Source organism: Priapulus caudatus, unplaced genomic scaffold (assembly GCF_000485595.1).
Source record: "Priapulus caudatus unplaced genomic scaffold, Priapulus_caudatus-5.0.1 Scaffold581, whole genome shotgun sequence".
Lineage (NCBI taxonomy): Eukaryota > Metazoa > Priapulida > Priapulimorpha > Priapulimorphida > Priapulidae > Priapulus > Priapulus caudatus.
The window spans coordinates 69870-88820 of record NW_014577642.1 but is presented as its reverse complement, the minus strand read 5'-3'; the positions used below and the strand labels follow the sequence as shown (position 1 = coordinate 88820).

The 18951-nt window shown below is 42.6% G+C and overlaps 2 protein-coding genes across 2 annotated transcripts in view; both read right to left on the bottom strand.

Annotated features, from left to right (window-relative positions):
• The window catches only part of LOC106811844 (spectrin beta chain-like), a gene marked incomplete in the record, with an annotated part of 83058 nt that extends 80157 nt beyond the window's left edge, over nt 1-2901 (bottom strand). Inside the window, 1 exon segment of the mRNA XM_014815567.1 lies at nt 2754-2901.
• Nucleotides 2902-4653: 1752 nt separating this feature from the next.
• The window catches only part of LOC106811843 (vam6/Vps39-like protein), a gene marked incomplete in the record, with an annotated part of 34359 nt that continues 20061 nt past the window's right edge, over nt 4654-18951 (bottom strand). The window contains 15 exon segments of the mRNA XM_014815566.1: nt 4654-6704; nt 6941-7032; nt 7315-7449; nt 8012-8161; nt 8436-8481; nt 8731-8833; nt 9303-9431; nt 9816-9933; nt 10325-10423; nt 11115-11275; nt 11801-11942; nt 12457-12597; nt 13022-13164; nt 16276-16417; nt 17608-17726. Coding sequence (XP_014671052.1) covers nt 6623-6704; nt 6941-7032; nt 7315-7449; nt 8012-8161; nt 8436-8481; nt 8731-8833; nt 9303-9431; nt 9816-9933; nt 10325-10423; nt 11115-11275; nt 11801-11942; nt 12457-12597; nt 13022-13164; nt 16276-16417; nt 17608-17726 — 1802 coding nt within the window.

Sequence of the window (18951 nt, the reverse complement as noted above, 5' to 3'; positions counted from 1 at the left end):
CTCCTGCAACAAGACTAGCAAAGCACATTTTTAATCTCATCAAATACAGTGTACCTAAGGCTAAATGTAAGTCCGAAGAGTTTTGACCATCTTTGGCAAAAAAAAGTATTTAAAAGTATTTATGCATGAAAAAAGTATAAAAAGTATATTTTCTTAAAAAAAGTCTAAAGTGGCAGCACTGATATATATATACCTGTATACTGCCCACTGCATACATGTATCCAGCCAGCGACAAGCGACGGGCGAGACATGAGATGAGAATTCTCACTGACTGACTGCAAATGTTTAGCACGAATCCCACTTCTCCCCTGCCGAGTTAAAACTGGTATTCGATCGCACTCAGCATCACCCCCCACCACGCACACGCAGGCAGTTGCACTCACTATTCCTCACACATGGCCCGTCCCGCGCACATTCCGATCGCAGATCTCATTCTTGCTGTGAGTGCGAGCGCGATCACCGCTGCGTGCGACACGGCAGTACACGTTACTGTGGCGACCCATCTTGTGAAAGGGCTTCACGGGTATTCATAAATCCTAAACTTTTGTTGCACAAAAGGCCGAAGCGACGGGACCACGCAGCTGCCATTACTAACGGTCGGAGAAATCACTAACGAGGATAACCAATTACATGCAAAATCCGTTCGAGAAAACTGATAAAGTGGGTATTTCTCCAAGGGATTTCGACGGCGGTTGTTCGATTTTGTAAATTGCTCGTCAGAGAGGTTGAAGGCCCTTCTAACGATTATAACGTTGGGTAAGCTGGGAGCGAGAACGGAGTCAAGCTTAGGGTTGCAGAAGAATTAAACATGCCAGCACAGTTTCAGAACAATCGGATGCCAAAACGATGCAGCAATTACGCAGAGACTATTTGTACTTTAACCATTAATTTTTTAGCTGGTGAATTGTTTTAACCGTGTATAAAAACGCGCCACACGAAGCGAATGCAACATGCATGTGTACGTGACTGCTTATTAGAATAATCCTATCAAACAAATGCAGATGCTACCCAGAAAATCATTCCTTAATTTTACTTCAACTTCTCGGCGCATTTACAGTAGTCATCAACTGTCTAGCTCATCACGTCAGTCCTATGCTGTACATGTGTGCTTGGCCTAGCTAGCTAGCTACACTGATTCACAGCTGTGATATCTGATATTGGTTGTAGAGGCTCCCAGTGCTACACAGCCAGTTCTACAGCCATCTACACCACCACCCTACCTCAGCAGCACCAGATACTGTAAAATATACATGTGTTGCTCTACAGGCAATTTTTCTCAATGCGATATACAACACCCACAGCATCACTAAAAAGCATCAATGTGTGTGGACGCATACGCACGTGTAAGTTGAAGATGATATTTGCTTGTCACCATTTGGTCTATATTACATCACACACACATACCGTACAAATTGCTGTTTAAATATTTATCGCACCGCTACAAATGCTCGGGCGGATATTGGTCCGTTTTTCAATCACGTCTCGATAGCTGTATACAGGCAGACTAACCAATCGTCAACAACCCCACCTGGAACTGACCCCAGCATGAAGCCATGCTGCCTGTCTGCTACAAGAGGCAGCTCACAGCCTCACACTACCGAGGAGTCAGGTAAATGATATATTACTCCCTCGTCTCCACAATGAAGAATGCTTGTGGCATGCCGTACACGACAGAATCGACTATAAGTATAAACATCCGACCTTATATTCCGATGAGTGTAACAGCTTGGTCACATAAATTATAATGTGGATAATTAGCACGTGGGGAATTCATATAAAGTTTGCAATGCCTCGTTTACAGAGCATCACATGCTTAGTTGACTTGTGATTTTAATATTAAACAGTATTGATTTCTTAGCTTTCAAACTTCAAACATAACTTTCAATTAGGGGCAAGAAGAGGTGTTAAGCACGCTCTCACTTTCATCCACCCACGAATGCATTTCATCCCCTTACTATCCTGTGATTTGTGGCCATCTTGTACAGACTATACCGAGTATACACACGAAAACTAATGCCGTAATTAATGGGTAAGCCAGGTTTTACTGCCGAAAACCATTACGGTACCAAACAGGGCAAACGTTGGGAAATTTTCCTAAACAATGGTCATAAAACTGATTGCAGTATCTACTATCAAGTCTGCCAAGTCAACAACCAGGTAACTTGCTATAACATTTGACAGCTTGGACGTATTATGCCGCGTACCCAGCTATCTTTGGGCAGGTGAGGTGAGGTCTGACTGGACTCAATAAAATATTTTCCTTTGAAAACCGAAAATACTATTGCCTATTTTAAATAAACAGTCAACAACATCTGTAGGGCTATCCTGATTTTAAGTTACAATGCCAACAGTCAATGACAATTAGAGATCGCTTATGTACCACCGGCAACTGTTCACGCCCATGCCGTGTGAAGGGCGGCATCAGACCTCCTCAAGACTCGCCACTCGGCACTCCCGTAGCCACGCCAAATTAGTATAAATAAATGTACTTACCGGCCACGTACGTTAGGAATCTAGTACGACAGCTATTTCGTCCGTAACGCGTATATAATAAATAAAACTGAAACAAAGCGATCGCGTAACAGAACACGGTGCCGACGGCGAGAAAATTCAGGATATCAACGCCCGCTGTCCTTCGTGGCTCGGCGTCTGATTGTTGACATGGCGTGGACAGTGGCAGACGATGTGGGCCACTCCCACGCCGCCGTTTCACACCAGTTTCACTACGAATCCTATCGGTTTTTAATTCTTACCCTGAGATAATGGAAGTTCTGATCTCGAAAAAGGTGTTGTTGCTGTATTGATGCTGTCCTTATTTTCTTTTCACTTTGTCAAGTCATTGAACTTTCTTTTGATGGTGCATGCTCAATACGTATCGGGAACCTAACGCCTGACGGAACGCAGCGTATAAGTACACAGGGTTTACTTTTCCCACGCCCATGTTCGCGTCTTGTACTTTTGATGTAATATACAATTATTATTGTTAAACTAAATATTTATTTGTACAGAAATATATGCTAGCATGTTATTAGGAAAGATTATCATTATATAACATGTACATTTTCCGTATAAACCCGTTTGGGGAGCGCATTGAGACAAAATATAGATCGCGACTATTATGGGATGGGATGCTGCGATGAGTACCACCAGCATATTTCCACGATACGCTGTTAGTGCAAGATAAATGCACACAGCTCTGTCCCGCTGCGGATCTATGGCGCAAGCATCCAATCCAGCAACACAAGAGAATCTCAACACATTGAATATTGTAGCTGATCATGGTTTTGATAAAAAATATACATGTAGGGCCTACATTGCTTGGGATTTCATTATCATAACTATCGATTATATATATTATATATAGCCCTACCATCACTTGTATCGTGTTTCACATCAGCTTACTTTGCGGCTTTGCATATACAGTTATAATCATGACAAGCGATCGCATAACCCAGTACATATCCACTTTAAGTTTTGCGTGAATATTCGTATCTATATATTCCCAAGAGTAGATAATAACACATGTGTTATTATCTACTCTTGATATTCCGTAAATCAGTTTCAGTGTAGCTTATAATTTATGCAATTGATCACAATGAATTCTAGTTACACTGCTATTGTAGGGGGATGTTTTAGCTTATAAGTAGTGTTCGTTTAAAAATTTATACCCCGATTGTCTAGACAGGTATTTTTCGTATTTTTCCTATTATTCCACATTGGTACCTATATATGTGTATAAGTATTGATTACAATAAGGTCTGTGTGTATATAAAACGAAAGACAATTTATTGATTTAATTGGGTTACAGACTGAGAAACCTATCCGAGGACTGTAAATTTGTCATATCTGTAGAAGAATGTCGAAAACTTAGCAACGATACCTGTACTGATAGAAATGTACAGTACATTAACTCGAAATGTCACAAATGAGAATATTTCATTACCACAATTTAGTTGAATCTATCTGATTACATGATAGCAGTAAATGGGATATAAACGAATGTTTGGCAATATAATAATATATTTATTAAACGCCTAATTTCAAATAAATATAACGAAGGATATGTGTGGATAATCTTTTATATACAAATGAAAAAAGCCGTATATATAATCATTAAAAATAGCTATACAGTGTATATACAAACGAAACAATATTGCCATTGTCATGTACACTAAACACAGTATCAAATTAAAGCACATCGCAGATTTCCACACAATGCTCATGAATGCTTAATGATATCGGCACACGTATTTTAATACTAACAAAACTTCCGGCCGCTTTTTCCCGCTTCCTCCCTGATTTGCATTAGACCGCTATGTACACGATTTATTATTGATTAGAAACGGCAGCACACGCAAGCTTTGTACTCTTATACGTGTTCGTATTCGGGCGTTCACGTGGAAATCACTCACTGCACTAACGCGCAGAGAATTTCACACGCTGATCGCCCAAGGAAACGTGCCGAACAATGCACTTTAAAATGCAAGCTTCTGCTCTTAACCATGCTAAAAGGCATGCTTCAGCTTGCAGCATTCTAAAATGCAAACTCTCGCTATCAGTGTTTAGTAAGCATTCAATAAAATTATAATGTGCGTGCGTGCGCGCGCGCGCGCGCGTGTGTGTGTGTGTGTGTGTGTGTGTGTGTGCTTGTGTGTGTGTGTGTGTGTGTGCGCGCGTGCGTGCGTGCGTGCGTGCGTGCGTGTATGTGTGTGTGTGCACGCAGACGGGCGGTCAGATTTGCGCGCGTGCGTGCAGTCTGCGTGTGCACTAACGCGTGCACCAACATATCTATATGATACAACATACCTCTCCTGCTACAACATACCTTCCCTGTAATAAAACATCTCTCCCGCAACACACCTCTCCCGTAACAATACACCTTACCGCATCAACACACAGGTCCTTCTACAACACCCCTTCCCTGCAATTACACAGCTTCCTGGTCAAACCGCACAACACCCCGTTTTGCGATACCACTCAAGCTAAGGCCATACACGCGATTTCCTGTCAATAACTCTGGCTTCATAAAAAGCTGTCCGCGCGATACTGCACATATTTTTAGCATCCATCCTATTCAATTCTCGCATAACGAACACTTCGCATTATAGTCTCCCTGACAGCGAGCGTGCACACCAAAGCATCCCCCGGCAAAAACCTGAGTCGCTTTCAGATATCAGTATTTACATAATCTATCAGGACGTACAATCAAAATCGCGCACTTTTCGCGGCGGCTGACAAAAATCTGCATGTATAGACCGACGCGCGTCCTTCCCCGCAAAACTGTTTTCCACGGAGGCACTGCTGCGCACTGCGTCGAGGCTCTTTCGCCCGATGAGGGGGATGAATGGAGGACACGGATAGCTGCAGGCTACTGCCAACACAATGCACCTTTCCTGCCTCTGAGAGGCTTACAATCGTTGCTAAAATTGCAGCTTATACTCCCGATTACTCCCGTTACTACCCTTATTACTACCGATCTTTGATACACACACGCACGTGCGCGCGCAGACGCACACACACAAGCATTGAGCAGGCGGGTGAATGCACGCGACAGTTAGAGCATATATCCTACCGCGAAGCTGACACGCTTTGACAATTATCTAGTATTATCACGAATCGGTCATTATCACACGAACGCGGGCGAACGCATCAATGCGACAATTAACACACTCTCTCGCAAACGCATTGATAACCATAATCTAGATATGCAACAAGAACTATTTACAGTTTACCCCTCAATAATTCGAAGCTCTAAATGTTATGTTTCCCATCTACATATCCTGATATGATGTATTATTTCACATACAAAAATGCGCACGCTAGTAGAGTAACTTTCACCTACTAAGCTATCAAGTGTGCACATCACATGAATTATTGAACGAAATAAAATTATCATTGCCTGGACATTCCTTTCATTTTAGGCATAAACAGAGATTAAATACATCTGTGCTTACTATGTCATTATGTTTCATCTATGAAAAATTTAGCCACACGAAACACAAAACTGTGAAATCATATTGTGACTGTGCTGAACTGTGAAGTTTTCGTAGGTGATTTCTATTGTGTATAATAGTTATGAGTATAGTTACAAGCAGAATTCTTAATTAGTTTTGCTTATAATTAAGAGTACACATTAGTGTAGCTTTCAGCACTATTAGTATCTACATCAGGTTTGAATTTATGCTCTATACCAATTCGTGTTGTTCACTACTCATTATAAAAAATGAATTTGCCATATCCCAATTATCCTCCACAAAAATTAAGCACAAGTCAAAGGAATTTGAAGTTTTTGTTATAGCTGCTGTTGCATATGCTGCCTGTCACAGAGATGCCACAAGTAACACTAATTAGGTTTTGCTTCCAGTGCTACAGACTGAGCTTGTGTAATAGTTAATTATTTACAACGTGAGCAATCTATTATATACGTGCAAAAATTAATATGTAAGATGAATAATACATTACTTGAACTGAAACTAATAGCAGACACTGAAAGATTGTAAGGTATTACCACCTTAACGATTTGGAATGGTAAAGCTAGCTTCGTCTATTAATTTATGTATAGCAGAATAGAGTTGCGTGAATGCCCGACGTGGTTTTACGCGCTTGCACACTAAACGTAGCCTCACAATTCTACTGGACAGATCTTGACATCCTTGCAGCAGTAGTAATGAACCAGCACACCATTCGGATATCTGGCAAAGGCACTAAAGCAAAAACAAAGCCAACAGCATTAATGATAAATCATCAGTGCAGACAGGATAACACTAATTCGCGCGTTCTTACAGAACGTGATGGAAAATTTTTGTAAACATTAAAACTAAATTCATGTTTATAGACAGTTATCAATTAAGAGTTAATTTACAGGCACTTGAGAAAATTCTTCAAAAACTCAAAGAATACATGGAACACGCACAAATTCACAATTTCTGCAATTGCGTACCTGTTACCAATTTTCTTCTTGCATACTCTACATATATTTTCATCTGTGATCACAATTTTGTGAGCTTGGTGAAATATAATCTGCTCCTGAACCTGTCACACGAACAGTAAATAACACATGTACAGTATAAACACATACATACAATACACACACACGCATATGCAAAAACACACGGATGCCCATTCACATATACAATGGCGAGAATGTACTACCAGAATGAGGTGAAATTCATATAAAAACGTGTGCAAGAAACTTCGATTAAACAACTGATTGTAGAAATCGAATGAAGAAATGCTAAGCTTATCCGTCGATACACCCGTGCACTGCACAAATTAAGGTGAAGCGCTGATGTGAAAATCTTCCCTCACTCTCACCTGTAGATGCTCTGCGCTGAGGAGACTTCTGAGGATTTGGCCCCGCCGCTTGTGCGACGCCCTCTCCTGCAGAACCTTCTCCAGGAACTGATGGATGTCGCAAACGCGCGTCGGCAACGGCAGCAGCTGCAGCGCCTGTGATGATAAGACGTGAAACGCTTGCAAGTGCAAAAAACGCAGTGCGCGAACGAAATTGTCAAGACAACTCAGAGATGTTTCGCAAGCTGAGCATTCATTTTTGTCTATTGAAAACATAAACTGCACGTGAGTGCAGTGCCAGATAAAAGAATGCAAAGCATATAAGTGTAGTTATCCCTGCACCCTACCACATGCTCAACGGCAATAGACTTCGTCTTTTTGCCGAAAATTAAGTTTTTGTTAGGTTATTTACGAGAACCCAAACAAACGTACAAAAATCCGCTGCCTCTAAAGTCAGGGGCATTTTGCGGCCATGGCTGCAACAAACAGTGTATACAGTGTACAAATACATTGCCCCTACCACAATCATTCCTGTTTAAAAAGCCACACGACTTCAGTGGAAATTTCGTGCACTTTACGAAGCTGACCCCACCCTTGAGTGTAAGTGAGAATGTGAGGGTAAGACCACTGCAGGCTGGGGTGAGGCGAAGGAGGGGGGGTTAACGGTACATGGTGTTTGCACACGCAAGATTCCAGGCGCGACATCGTTAAAGAATACCTTGATGGTGTCGATCTTGTTGGCATGGAGACGGAGAAGCTCGAGCGCCATCACCGGCTGCGGCTCGGGATTTGGAAGCTGCGGAAGCATCACGCCAATCATCGTCGGATCAGGAGGAACGACCAAGATCTTGAACATCGTCAGGAACACCTGCAACCAGCGAAGAAGGGTAGAACACTCGTTACTACCCAACGATCGACCGTTAGGACGTGCGAACACGTAAGTGCAGTCCGTTACTGTGCGCTGTCTGTGCGAATGCGAAAATGTGCCCGACTGCGAGGAAGAAACCGTAATGAGGATTTTAACTGGCATCATATAATCTTGCACCCCATTACAGGAATCGGAAGGTCTATTCTAGAGTTTATAGCCTTTAGGTACTCTTAGAGGTAGTAACTAAACGTAAACGAAGATATTATGTCTTTACATCTTTGCTGCTATCTTTTGTCTTGCTATAATTTCTTCTACAATACCTGAAAACAAAATAAAAAAGCATATACAAGTATTCTTACATCATCCATCACTACGACTGTCAAGTTTGAGCAATTTCCTCTATCATCATGAAGAGATTAGATAGACAACCATTACCATGTAATAATGATCATTACGACTGGTTTTATTTCGTGCAGTATAAATTATGGATACAGTGCAGATGTAATAAAGAAGGTATACTCCAGGAACTGCCGCGAGAACGGGCCGTACTACATTGCTGCACCACTTACTCTTCTGCCTTGGCAAGGTCACAGATCACGTAGATGTAGATAGCGAGAGCCTGCTCGTGTCGACCCAGCCTCCCGAGCAGGATCGCCCGCTCCTCGAAGAACGCTGGAAAACAAGCGACGCGTTAAAAAACATGTGAACATCCTCGCCCGCCACGGCATGAGGTCGCGTGTGTCGATCGCACCATCCCCGAGCAAGACGCGCTGTACCGGGTCGGTGAGTCTCACCTCTCGGAATGGCGACGGAATGAGATGGGATACCTTCTAACGACGCAGCAATTATAACAACAGCTGGGGCTGTTAACGAGTGTGGTGAAATAGCGTCGCGGCACCCGAGTCGCTTAACACACAATTTGCTGACGTGAAACCGTCATCTCTTCGGAAACGGCTTCTATGCGTTGCTCTAGTGAACCCTCCGATGTAGAGCGAATTTGAATGGTTTCCCAATTTATGTGGGAGAACAACGTACGGCAATCTCTGGAACTGGCAGCTTTGAGTTGGGGGGAGTCAGGATAGAGTGTGTACCCGAGACACTCTGGAATGGTGGCACGTTAAATCGCTAAGGCGTCGCTTACCGTCGAAGGGAAAATGGACGAGAACGGCCTGAGCGACGTAGTGCGTTGACGACTCCAGGAAGAAAACGAGTTTGTTGCGAAGTTCGCCAAGCTCTCCCGGTTCCATGCCATGCGGCCTCGGAAGCTGACCTGCGGAAGACGCGGGATTCTGACACTGGACCATGAAAGAACTGTGTGAAGATGCGGAACTTTAACACTGAGCTGTGTGAAAAACTGTGTGAAGATGCAGAACTTTAATACTGAACTGTGTGAAATACTGTGAAAAAATATCATAATTCTTGAGAAGAAAATGATTTTATTATAGCGAATTTGAGTGAGTATAAGTGAGCTATACACGCACAGACGCACAAGTACATGCATACATCAAATACACGCGCGTGCACACGTACGCGCACATGCACACGTACGCGCACATGCACACACACGGATGCATGCATACATGCACAAACACATGCGCCTGCATACATATGCGCACAAATGCACACTCGCGCACACACCACGCACACTTCATACCCTCGGGTAGAGAGTCCAGGTAGTCTGCCGTCAGTGCCTGCACCCGCTGCCTGTAGTGATTCACGAGAGAGTTGTGGTAGTGCGGCGACGTGTCGTCCCACTCCAGCACCACGTGCTCCTGCCAACGCACATCACCCGCTAACCAATTAGCTGCCAATTTGCTTCCACTTGACAACTCCCGTAGGAGTGCACAATAATTGGCTATGATGTTCGGCAATTAATGTAGGTGAGCGTGAAGAGAGGCGGAATTTACTGCCCTGCGTGTTGCCACAGCGGGCATATTGCATATTGCGTAGCACACAGAATTATATAAATGTAAGTATAGTACAAAAAAATACCCTATAATATTACTAGTAGCTAGTGCATATTGGAGGGCACGAAACTAATTACACACGTGTGTATTAATATAATAAAACGTAAAGTTACCACTGCGATCGTTAATGTATTCTTAGGCTGTTACAGTGCTAGATTTCGGCTAATCAGTGGTTTCTTTTGCAAAACGAGCTTACCAGGTATGGAATGACTAGATCAGGGAAGTGTTGTTGTAGGTACTGTAGAATTTTATCCCGTGGTAAAAGTTCCACTTCTGGAAGGTCATCGGTGAAAATCTGCACACACGAGCATATTTCATGAGCATAACCCTTCATATTTTTATTCTTTTACATAGAAGCAGGTATGAGTTCAGAAAATTGTATTTTATATCACGAGAAGATGACAGAACCGAGATCAAAGAAATTAATACAGAGTACTGCAGAGAGGAATGTATGCCATGCCACTAATTAAAACTACACGAGCCTCGGTCATTAAGAACTCTACGTTTACACTGGTTTGTTGATGCCACTGTACATAAAGAGGATCCTCGCCTCATTAGAGCTTCTCTTTCTCTAATCACTACCCCGACCAATCAATACTATCAGTGCAGCCATAAGAAGCTTCATCCTGCTCCAGCTTTTATCTTAATACATCTAGTTCCCCTTTTTTCACTGCATAATAAATCTGCAATTTCCACAGACAGTTGGCACGTATTTCAGCTACGATAACATGCAGCCAGCACCAGCAATGTCGCCAACAAAACTAACCGTTCTTGCTTGCGTACCCTACATCGCACACGCTCTGACAAATTCACTTACACGCTACTCGAATGAACATTTACATAGCGTATGCTTTGCAAGAGCATTTGAGAAGCTTATAAACAAATTTATCTTCTGCATTGGGGAGGAATACCCAAGTTTCTATGCACAGACTATTTTTTGTTATATATGCAAAATATTTTCATACACTTTGCACGGACAGCATTACCTTAAGGCCATCTTCTGGATGAGCTTTCAGCACCCAGCTAGAGAACTCGAATATCAGAGGCAGGTGATCTCTGCCGAGATGCTGTAAATACTGTACGGTCCTCTCGTGTCCCTTCAGAGCGGAGTCTGGCTTCATGGCTTGTTTTAGCAGCAGATCCAGAGCTGCGTAACAATATTTATGTATCAGTGGTCATCGACACGTTTGCTTATAATATTGGTTAAGTATCTCTTGGAGTGATATCATCGGATTTCACTGTATAATGTAAGATCAATAACTACGAGATGTATCCCAAATTATTTCTGAAAATACAGTTTCAAAAAGCGATCCGTTAGCTTTGCATATATATATATTATAAATGACTATATCCCCTGTACCAGTGAAGCTAGGCTATGAAATACATATTAGTTGGTACAAACATTATTTATTAGTTACTTTTTAAAATTATACTTTATATTTTTTATTTATTATCATATTTTGGTTTTATTTAATTATACTACCTAATGATAACCATCACATGGTTTTTCAAAACGAAAAGCTGTCTTTGAGAAGAAAGAATCTGAAAAGTTTTCTATCTTATGACAAATGCAAAACAGTCGATGCGCGCAAGTACACTTTAGCAAATATTGACAGCAGCACTGTTACAACCTGCGACTATTTCTCCCTTGATTTTGACGGCGACTTCTCACCTCGTTTGTGAAGATTCTTCCTCTGGTACAGGATGATGAGTTCGCTGAACTTCTGATGTTTCTTCAGCACTCTCTCGCTCTCATCCAGGTGGCAGTGGTTGTCGCGCAGTCGTAACAGCGGAGCAATAAGCGCATCGTTCGTCTGCAATAGCAAGTATAGCTTATAATAGTGATAAATCATTATGCCTGCTAGTGCAGGTGTGACGTATCTTTCCCACACAAATAGCTGTAACAGTAATCTAGCATCCTCCTAGCTAGCATAGGTGTAAGGTATCCTTTACAAACAACCCTAGGGAATGCTTCGCTTGTATTGATTTTCTCAGCTGAATTTGTGATGATATGGCCATGTATTGTTATCAGGATGAGCTAATTCTCACGAGGCATCTTTCAAAGTTAATGACCGACTGACAGGTTAAGTCTCCCCCTAGATAGAAGCGGTGACAGCAATTTACACGTCAGACGTGCATTTTCACGTGAATAAACCAGCCAAAGATGTTGCATTCGGGTTTGCACACACGACACGGTGGGTAACAGCTTCATCTTTCTATTAGAAGCTAAAAAATTACTTTGATGGCTCAAGTACTAGCTAGAACTTGAAAACAACCAGCAGCAACCCCGGGTATATGGACGTAAAGCGCGCAACGCCATAAGTTTACCTGTAGGTAGCACTTGAGCAATGTCGTGTCGATAATCTGCAGCTGCTGCCGCTGAGACAGCTTCACTGTAGCGGCGCCCTCTATGGTCGCACTGGAGAACTGAACCTGCTTTGTCATATCCTTTACTAGCTCCATGCGTACCTGCGCAACATGGATTACAAGGGCTTCCGGTGTGAATGAATGTTCAAATCCGACATACACCTACCCAGAACATAGCCGACTGCAAATTAGATGTAAACTACTTGTTGAATTTGTTTATATGTAGATAACATTCACACGTGCAAGTGTTCATATAGAGGTGATCCGTACAATTTAATAACAGCTTGGATTTTTTTTTAGATCAGTATAGAAGTATCTAGATGACTATTAAATTAGCATGGTGATATAAGGTGCTCACTAGCACAGGTGTACGACACTTACGTACACACCTGATGTCATAGGTACTCACTAACACAACTGCCACCCGTGTAATGTATCTACTATCACACCAGTGCACAAGGCTAGCTATTACACCTGTGTGAAGTCCCTACTATCACACCTGTGTGCACACAGTTTATTAACACACCTGTGTGAGGTACTCTATTAAAGCTACAAAGCCATTCTCCAGGTCGGCTCCCGCCAATTCAGGAAGCTTTTCAGGATACTCCAGCTGACTCCTGAAGTCTGGAGGTAGCAGGCCTGGGAAGAGGCCGATAACATGAGACGGATCTGCAAACACTTATCTTATGACAAATGGCAAAACCAGTGCAGACAGTGCAAGTACAGCTTTAGCAAATATTGACAGCAGCACTGTTACACACACTAGCCGACTATTTCTCTCCGACTATGATTTGACGGCGAACTTCTCACCGGCGCTGCGTACATCGTTTGAGATCTTCCTACTGGTACAGGATGAATGAGTTCGCTGAAGCTCTCTGAATGTTGTCTCAGACACTCTCTCGCTCTCATCCAGGGGCAGTGGTTGTCGCGCAGTCGTAGACAGGCGGCAGCAATAGCGCGCATCGTTTGTCAGCAATAGCAAGTATACGCTTATAAGTAGTGATAAATCATTAGCTGGCTAGTGGCAGTGTGACGTACTTTCCGCACAACAATATAGCTGTAACGAGTAATCTAGCATCCTCATAGCTAGCATAGTGAGGTATGGCCTTTAAGCAAACACGAACCGCTAGGAATCGGGCTTCGCTTGTATTGATTTTCCTCAGCTGAATGTTGTGATGATATTGCCATGTAGTTGTTTATCTAGGGATGAGCTAAGATTCTCACTGAGCATCTTTCAAAAAGTTAATGACCGACTGACAGGGTTAAGCTACCAGCCCCTAGATAGAAGCGGTGCAGCAAGTTTACGACGTCAGACGGTGCATTTTTCAACGGTGAATAAACCAGCCAAAGATGTTGCATTCGGGGCACACACTGACAGCGGTGGGTAACAGCCTTCATCTTTCTATGGAGGCTAAAAAATTACTTGATGGCTCAAAGTACATAGTTAGGTGCAGGGATGGGAATGACAATTTGTTGTTTTTCAGGCTGAAAATAGGGGCTGGGGTCCTAGCGGGGGGGGGGGGGAAAAGGGTAAGCAGGGGGGGGCGGTCAGGTCGCAGGGCGGAAAAGCCTGGTAGGGTTCAAGGAAGTATTTTTTGAATTTTCAACAACAACAAGGCATAAAATTGCATTTAGAAGACACATACAGAATCAGAATTGTTAGCAGAACATATACAGTACACTGCAGGAGTATATGCTATGCACTGGCATTATCCATAATCAGCCAGAATTAAAAATAATTCAATACAAAAATTTAAGCTTACATTCTGCAAACAAAATTATTTTAATGTACAGCTTTCCACACGAGTCCCATGAGGCTGAACGCATATATATAATATAAGATGTTCATTGTCGCAGGCAGTTTTTCAAATTCACTGCCAGTACAAACATGCCCTTGCAGCTATCATCGGGGCACTTTCCCGAGCATAGTCGTTCAACCCGCTCGCCGTCACCTCTATCAGTTTTCGCTTCCCGATTTTGAGCACTCAGTGCTGACAGATTTTTCTAACCACAGCGCCACGCGAAACTTGCTTCCTCAAGCATCTTGTCGACCGCTATGGTTAGATGTGTCCGCCTCTCATTAATCTCACCATATAATAGTGGATCAAATGCATGAAATACACTGACTCGAATGAATTCCGTTTTGATTTATTTTGGCCACACTCAACAAGCCGTGGTATACAAGGCCTCATCATTTTATTCATACGGCCTCCACAAGTACTTACACTGCCAGACAGGCGTATTGTCCTAGACGCATTGTGCTGTGTTCGCTGTATACAATGATAAATACACATCACCATTTATGCTGGCGCTTTCAAATATGCTATCATTGCATAATGCGGATTACATGTTAGCAGCCTGCTGTATTATTTACAATTTGCTGTAATTACAATGTTATTATGAAAGTTACTGTTGCGAACTGTAAAATGAAAATGTTGCTACATTCTAACCAACCCTAAAATTTTCTCAGACGGATTTACACGTGTTCACAAAATCGATCCCTGGCACTGTGAGAATCCGCTGGGATATTCCGCGATCGCCGCCAGAAAGATTCCATCCTAGCTAGTTAGAACTTGAAAACAACCAGCAGGCAACCCGGGCGTATTGGACCGTAAAGCGCGCAAACGCCCATAATTTTACCTGTAGGTAGCACTTGAGCAATGTCGTGTCGATAATCTGGCAGGCTGCTGCCGCTGAGACAGCCCTTCACTGTAGCGGCGCCCTCTTTATGGTCGCACTGGGAGAACTGAACCTGCTTTGTCATATCCATATTACTAGGCTCCATGGCGTACGCCCGCAACATGGATTACAAGGGCTTCCGGTTTGTGATGAATGTTCAAATCGCGACATACACCTCCCAGAAGCATAGCCGGACTGCAAATTAGATGTAAATACTTGTTGAATTTGTTTATATGTAGGATTAACATTCACACGTGGTCAAGTGTTCATATCAGAGGTGATCGCGTACAATTTAATAACAGGCTTGGATTTTTTTTTAGCAATCAGTAATTAAGAAGTATCTAGATACTATTAAATTAGCATCGGTGATATAAGGTGCTCACTAGCCAGCAGGTGGATAGCGACACTTAACGTAACACACCTGATGTCATAGGTAGCTCTACTAACTATCAAATGGCCACCTGTGTGAAGTCCCTTACTATCACACCTGTGTGCACACCAGTTTATTTAACACAACCTGTGTGAGGTTACTCTCTATTAAGCTACAATGCCATTCTCACAGCCGTCGGCTCCGCGCAATGTCAGGAAGCTTTTCAGGATAGCTTCCAGCTGACTTCCTGAAGTCTGGAAGGTAGCAGGCCTTGGAAGAGCCGGATAACATGAGACGGATTCTGCAACAGAATAGAAAATAATCAAGACTAGTAAAAAGCGCCCTAACAGCCAGTTAGATGGTGAATTTACCCATGCCACTCTGGCATGATCGAGAGGCTGTTCAAAATCAATCAGCATTGCCGATAAGGTCTTCTAAGCAATATGTTTAATAACAAAATACTGCCAAAGGCAATATTTTGACATGCACATGTGGACATCACGTATAAACGGGTATAGCAAGATTGACGCTAGCAACAGTTTATCAATAAGACGTCAGTCATCTTGCTCCAGGTGCACAGGTTTAATTAGCATGAGGCATTACTAATTGCATTGCTTCTGCCAATAATTTTCTTGATCGTAAAATTAAATACAGTCTGGCGACCTTTGAACCCAGTATGCTTACGCTTCAGCACTAGCACTACATTCATTAAGGAGAGGACGCTCCAATACCTGTGTCCAGCTGTATGAACAGAAAATCCCATGGGATTCGCTTGAAATTCGATGCCTGATAGAACAGATTGAAGGCGAACAGCAGTCTGTATCTGATTGTATCCTCTCCTTCTTCTCCTCTTGCCACCTCATCAGACAGCTCCTGCCAATCACAATCCAGACAATCTGAATGGGAGTTATTGCCACACTGAGCCGGCGTGCGAGTAAAGGTGTGGCTTGGAGAACGAACTCTTACATGATTTTTTCTTAGAGAAAGATGCCAAGTTTGATGATAATTTATCAATATTAATACTTTGGTGTATTTTAAGTAGAGAAAATATTTCTTATCACTGGATAAATTAGTTCCAAAGTCAGGAATACAAGCGAGTCCTGACCGCCTGGACATTGCCCATCTTTTGTGTCATCACCGTCCTCTGGATCCCCCCAGAACGCAGTCTCTAGTTAGCAACGGTCCGTGGCACATCGTCTGTAGTACGTGTTACAAAATTCTATTATGCAACCTTTGTGCCAGACTCGCCTGTGCCGGTTCTCTATACACGACGATCCAGTCTACAATCTATATACTCGACAATCTACCCACTCGACAACTATTCACTCGACAATTTATTCACTCAACAATGCTATCTCGACATTCCGTACATTATCTGCTCTCGTTCCGTCGCCACCCGGTCTCTCACTCTCTCTTATCGCTGCCCACACCACATGCTAATACGTCACCAGACCACTCCATACGCCATACGCTAAACATGGTCTACATATTCTGATAAGGTAGCATATATCGTGTATATAGCAACATAATACTATAAAGTCACTTATTTCGTGGTTTCAATAAAAAAATACATGTTCGTGGGTTCTTAAAATTGTGATCAAGCCTTCAAGAAATTTTTTTTATCAAAAACAATAATGCAACAAAACAGATTACTAACCTGACTCGTACGCTGCCGTTAATGACAGCGTGCATGCGGTAATACTTATATAAATTGATAAAACATATTACTCAGGAAGATTGATTTAATTCTTTCCATTTTAACTTGAAAAAAAAACAATTAAAATAACGCTGTAGTATGAATCGCACACTGAACATTGTTTACATGTGTACATTATACACGAGCATGATGTCGAGGTTGTTGATAGTATATATTACTAGTATGCACAGACGGCAGGCGTCGGTCTGAGGACCTCCACTCCAGAACTGGCAATTGACATATGTACATAATATTTCGTTGGCTACATAAATTCGTGGATTGATGGACACACAAAATCCACGAAAATTGGATTTTACAGTATGTTGAATAGACTATTATTCAAATTGTAATTTACGACAGTACGCACCACGAGCTGCAGGGCGAGTTCAAACTGCTTCTGCTGGACGAGCTGCTTCACCTGGTCCTTGACGGGCACGGGACGAGCCACCAGAACGTGCGACGTCGACGCCCACGTAGATGCTGTTACTGCAGAGATCTCACACGTACATCACACACACTACATTAGCAATACACTAGATGCTGTTACTGCAGAGATCACACGTACATCCACACACACAATTAGCAATACCGTAGATGCTGTTTACTCAAGAGATCACACGTTACATCACACACACTACACTTAGCACTACACGTTAGATGGCTGTGTACTCCAGAGATCAGACGTACATCACACACACTAATTAGCAATACACGTAGATGCTGTTACTGCAGAGATCACACGTACATCACACACACTACATTAGCAATACACGTAGATGCTGTTACGCAGAGATCACACGTACATCACCACACTACATTAGCAATACACGTAGATGCTGTTACTGACAGAGATCACACGCTAGCATACCACACACTACATTAGCAATTACACGTAGATGCTGTTACTATCAGGAGATCACACGCTACATCACACACACTACATTAGCAATACACGTAGATATGCTGTTAGCTGCAAGAGCATCACACGTAACATCCAACACACTACATTAGCCAAACACGTAGATGCTGTTACTGCAGAGATCACACGCTATCATCACACACACTACATTAGCAATACACGTAGAGCCTGTTACTGCAGAGATCACACGTACATCACACACACTAAATTAGGCAATACACGTATGATGCCTGTTACTGACAGAGATCACACGTACATCAACCACACTCATTTAGCAATACACGGTAGATGCTGTTAGCTAGCAGAGAATCACAGCGTACATCACACACACTAGCATTAGCAATAACGTAGATGGCGTTACTGCAGAGATCACACGTACATTCACACACACACATTTAGCAATATAGTCAGATGCTGTTACTTGGGCAGCAGATGCACAGCGTACATCAGCACACGACTACAGTTAGCAATACACGTAGATGCCTGTTATGCAGAGATCACACGTACATCACACAACACTACATTAGCAATACACGATAGATGCTGTTACTGCGAAAAAAAAAACAGAGATCACACGACATCACAAGCACTACATTTAGGCAATACACGTAGATGCTGTTACTGCAGAGTATCACACGTACATCACACACTACATTAGCAATACACGTAGATGCTGTTACTACTAGGGGTGTAACAATTAAGCGATTCAACTGTATCGCGGTACTTCCCGTTCGGTTCGGTTTTCGGTTGGTTTTTTTCGTTTCGGTTCGGAGAATACATTCAACCCACTCC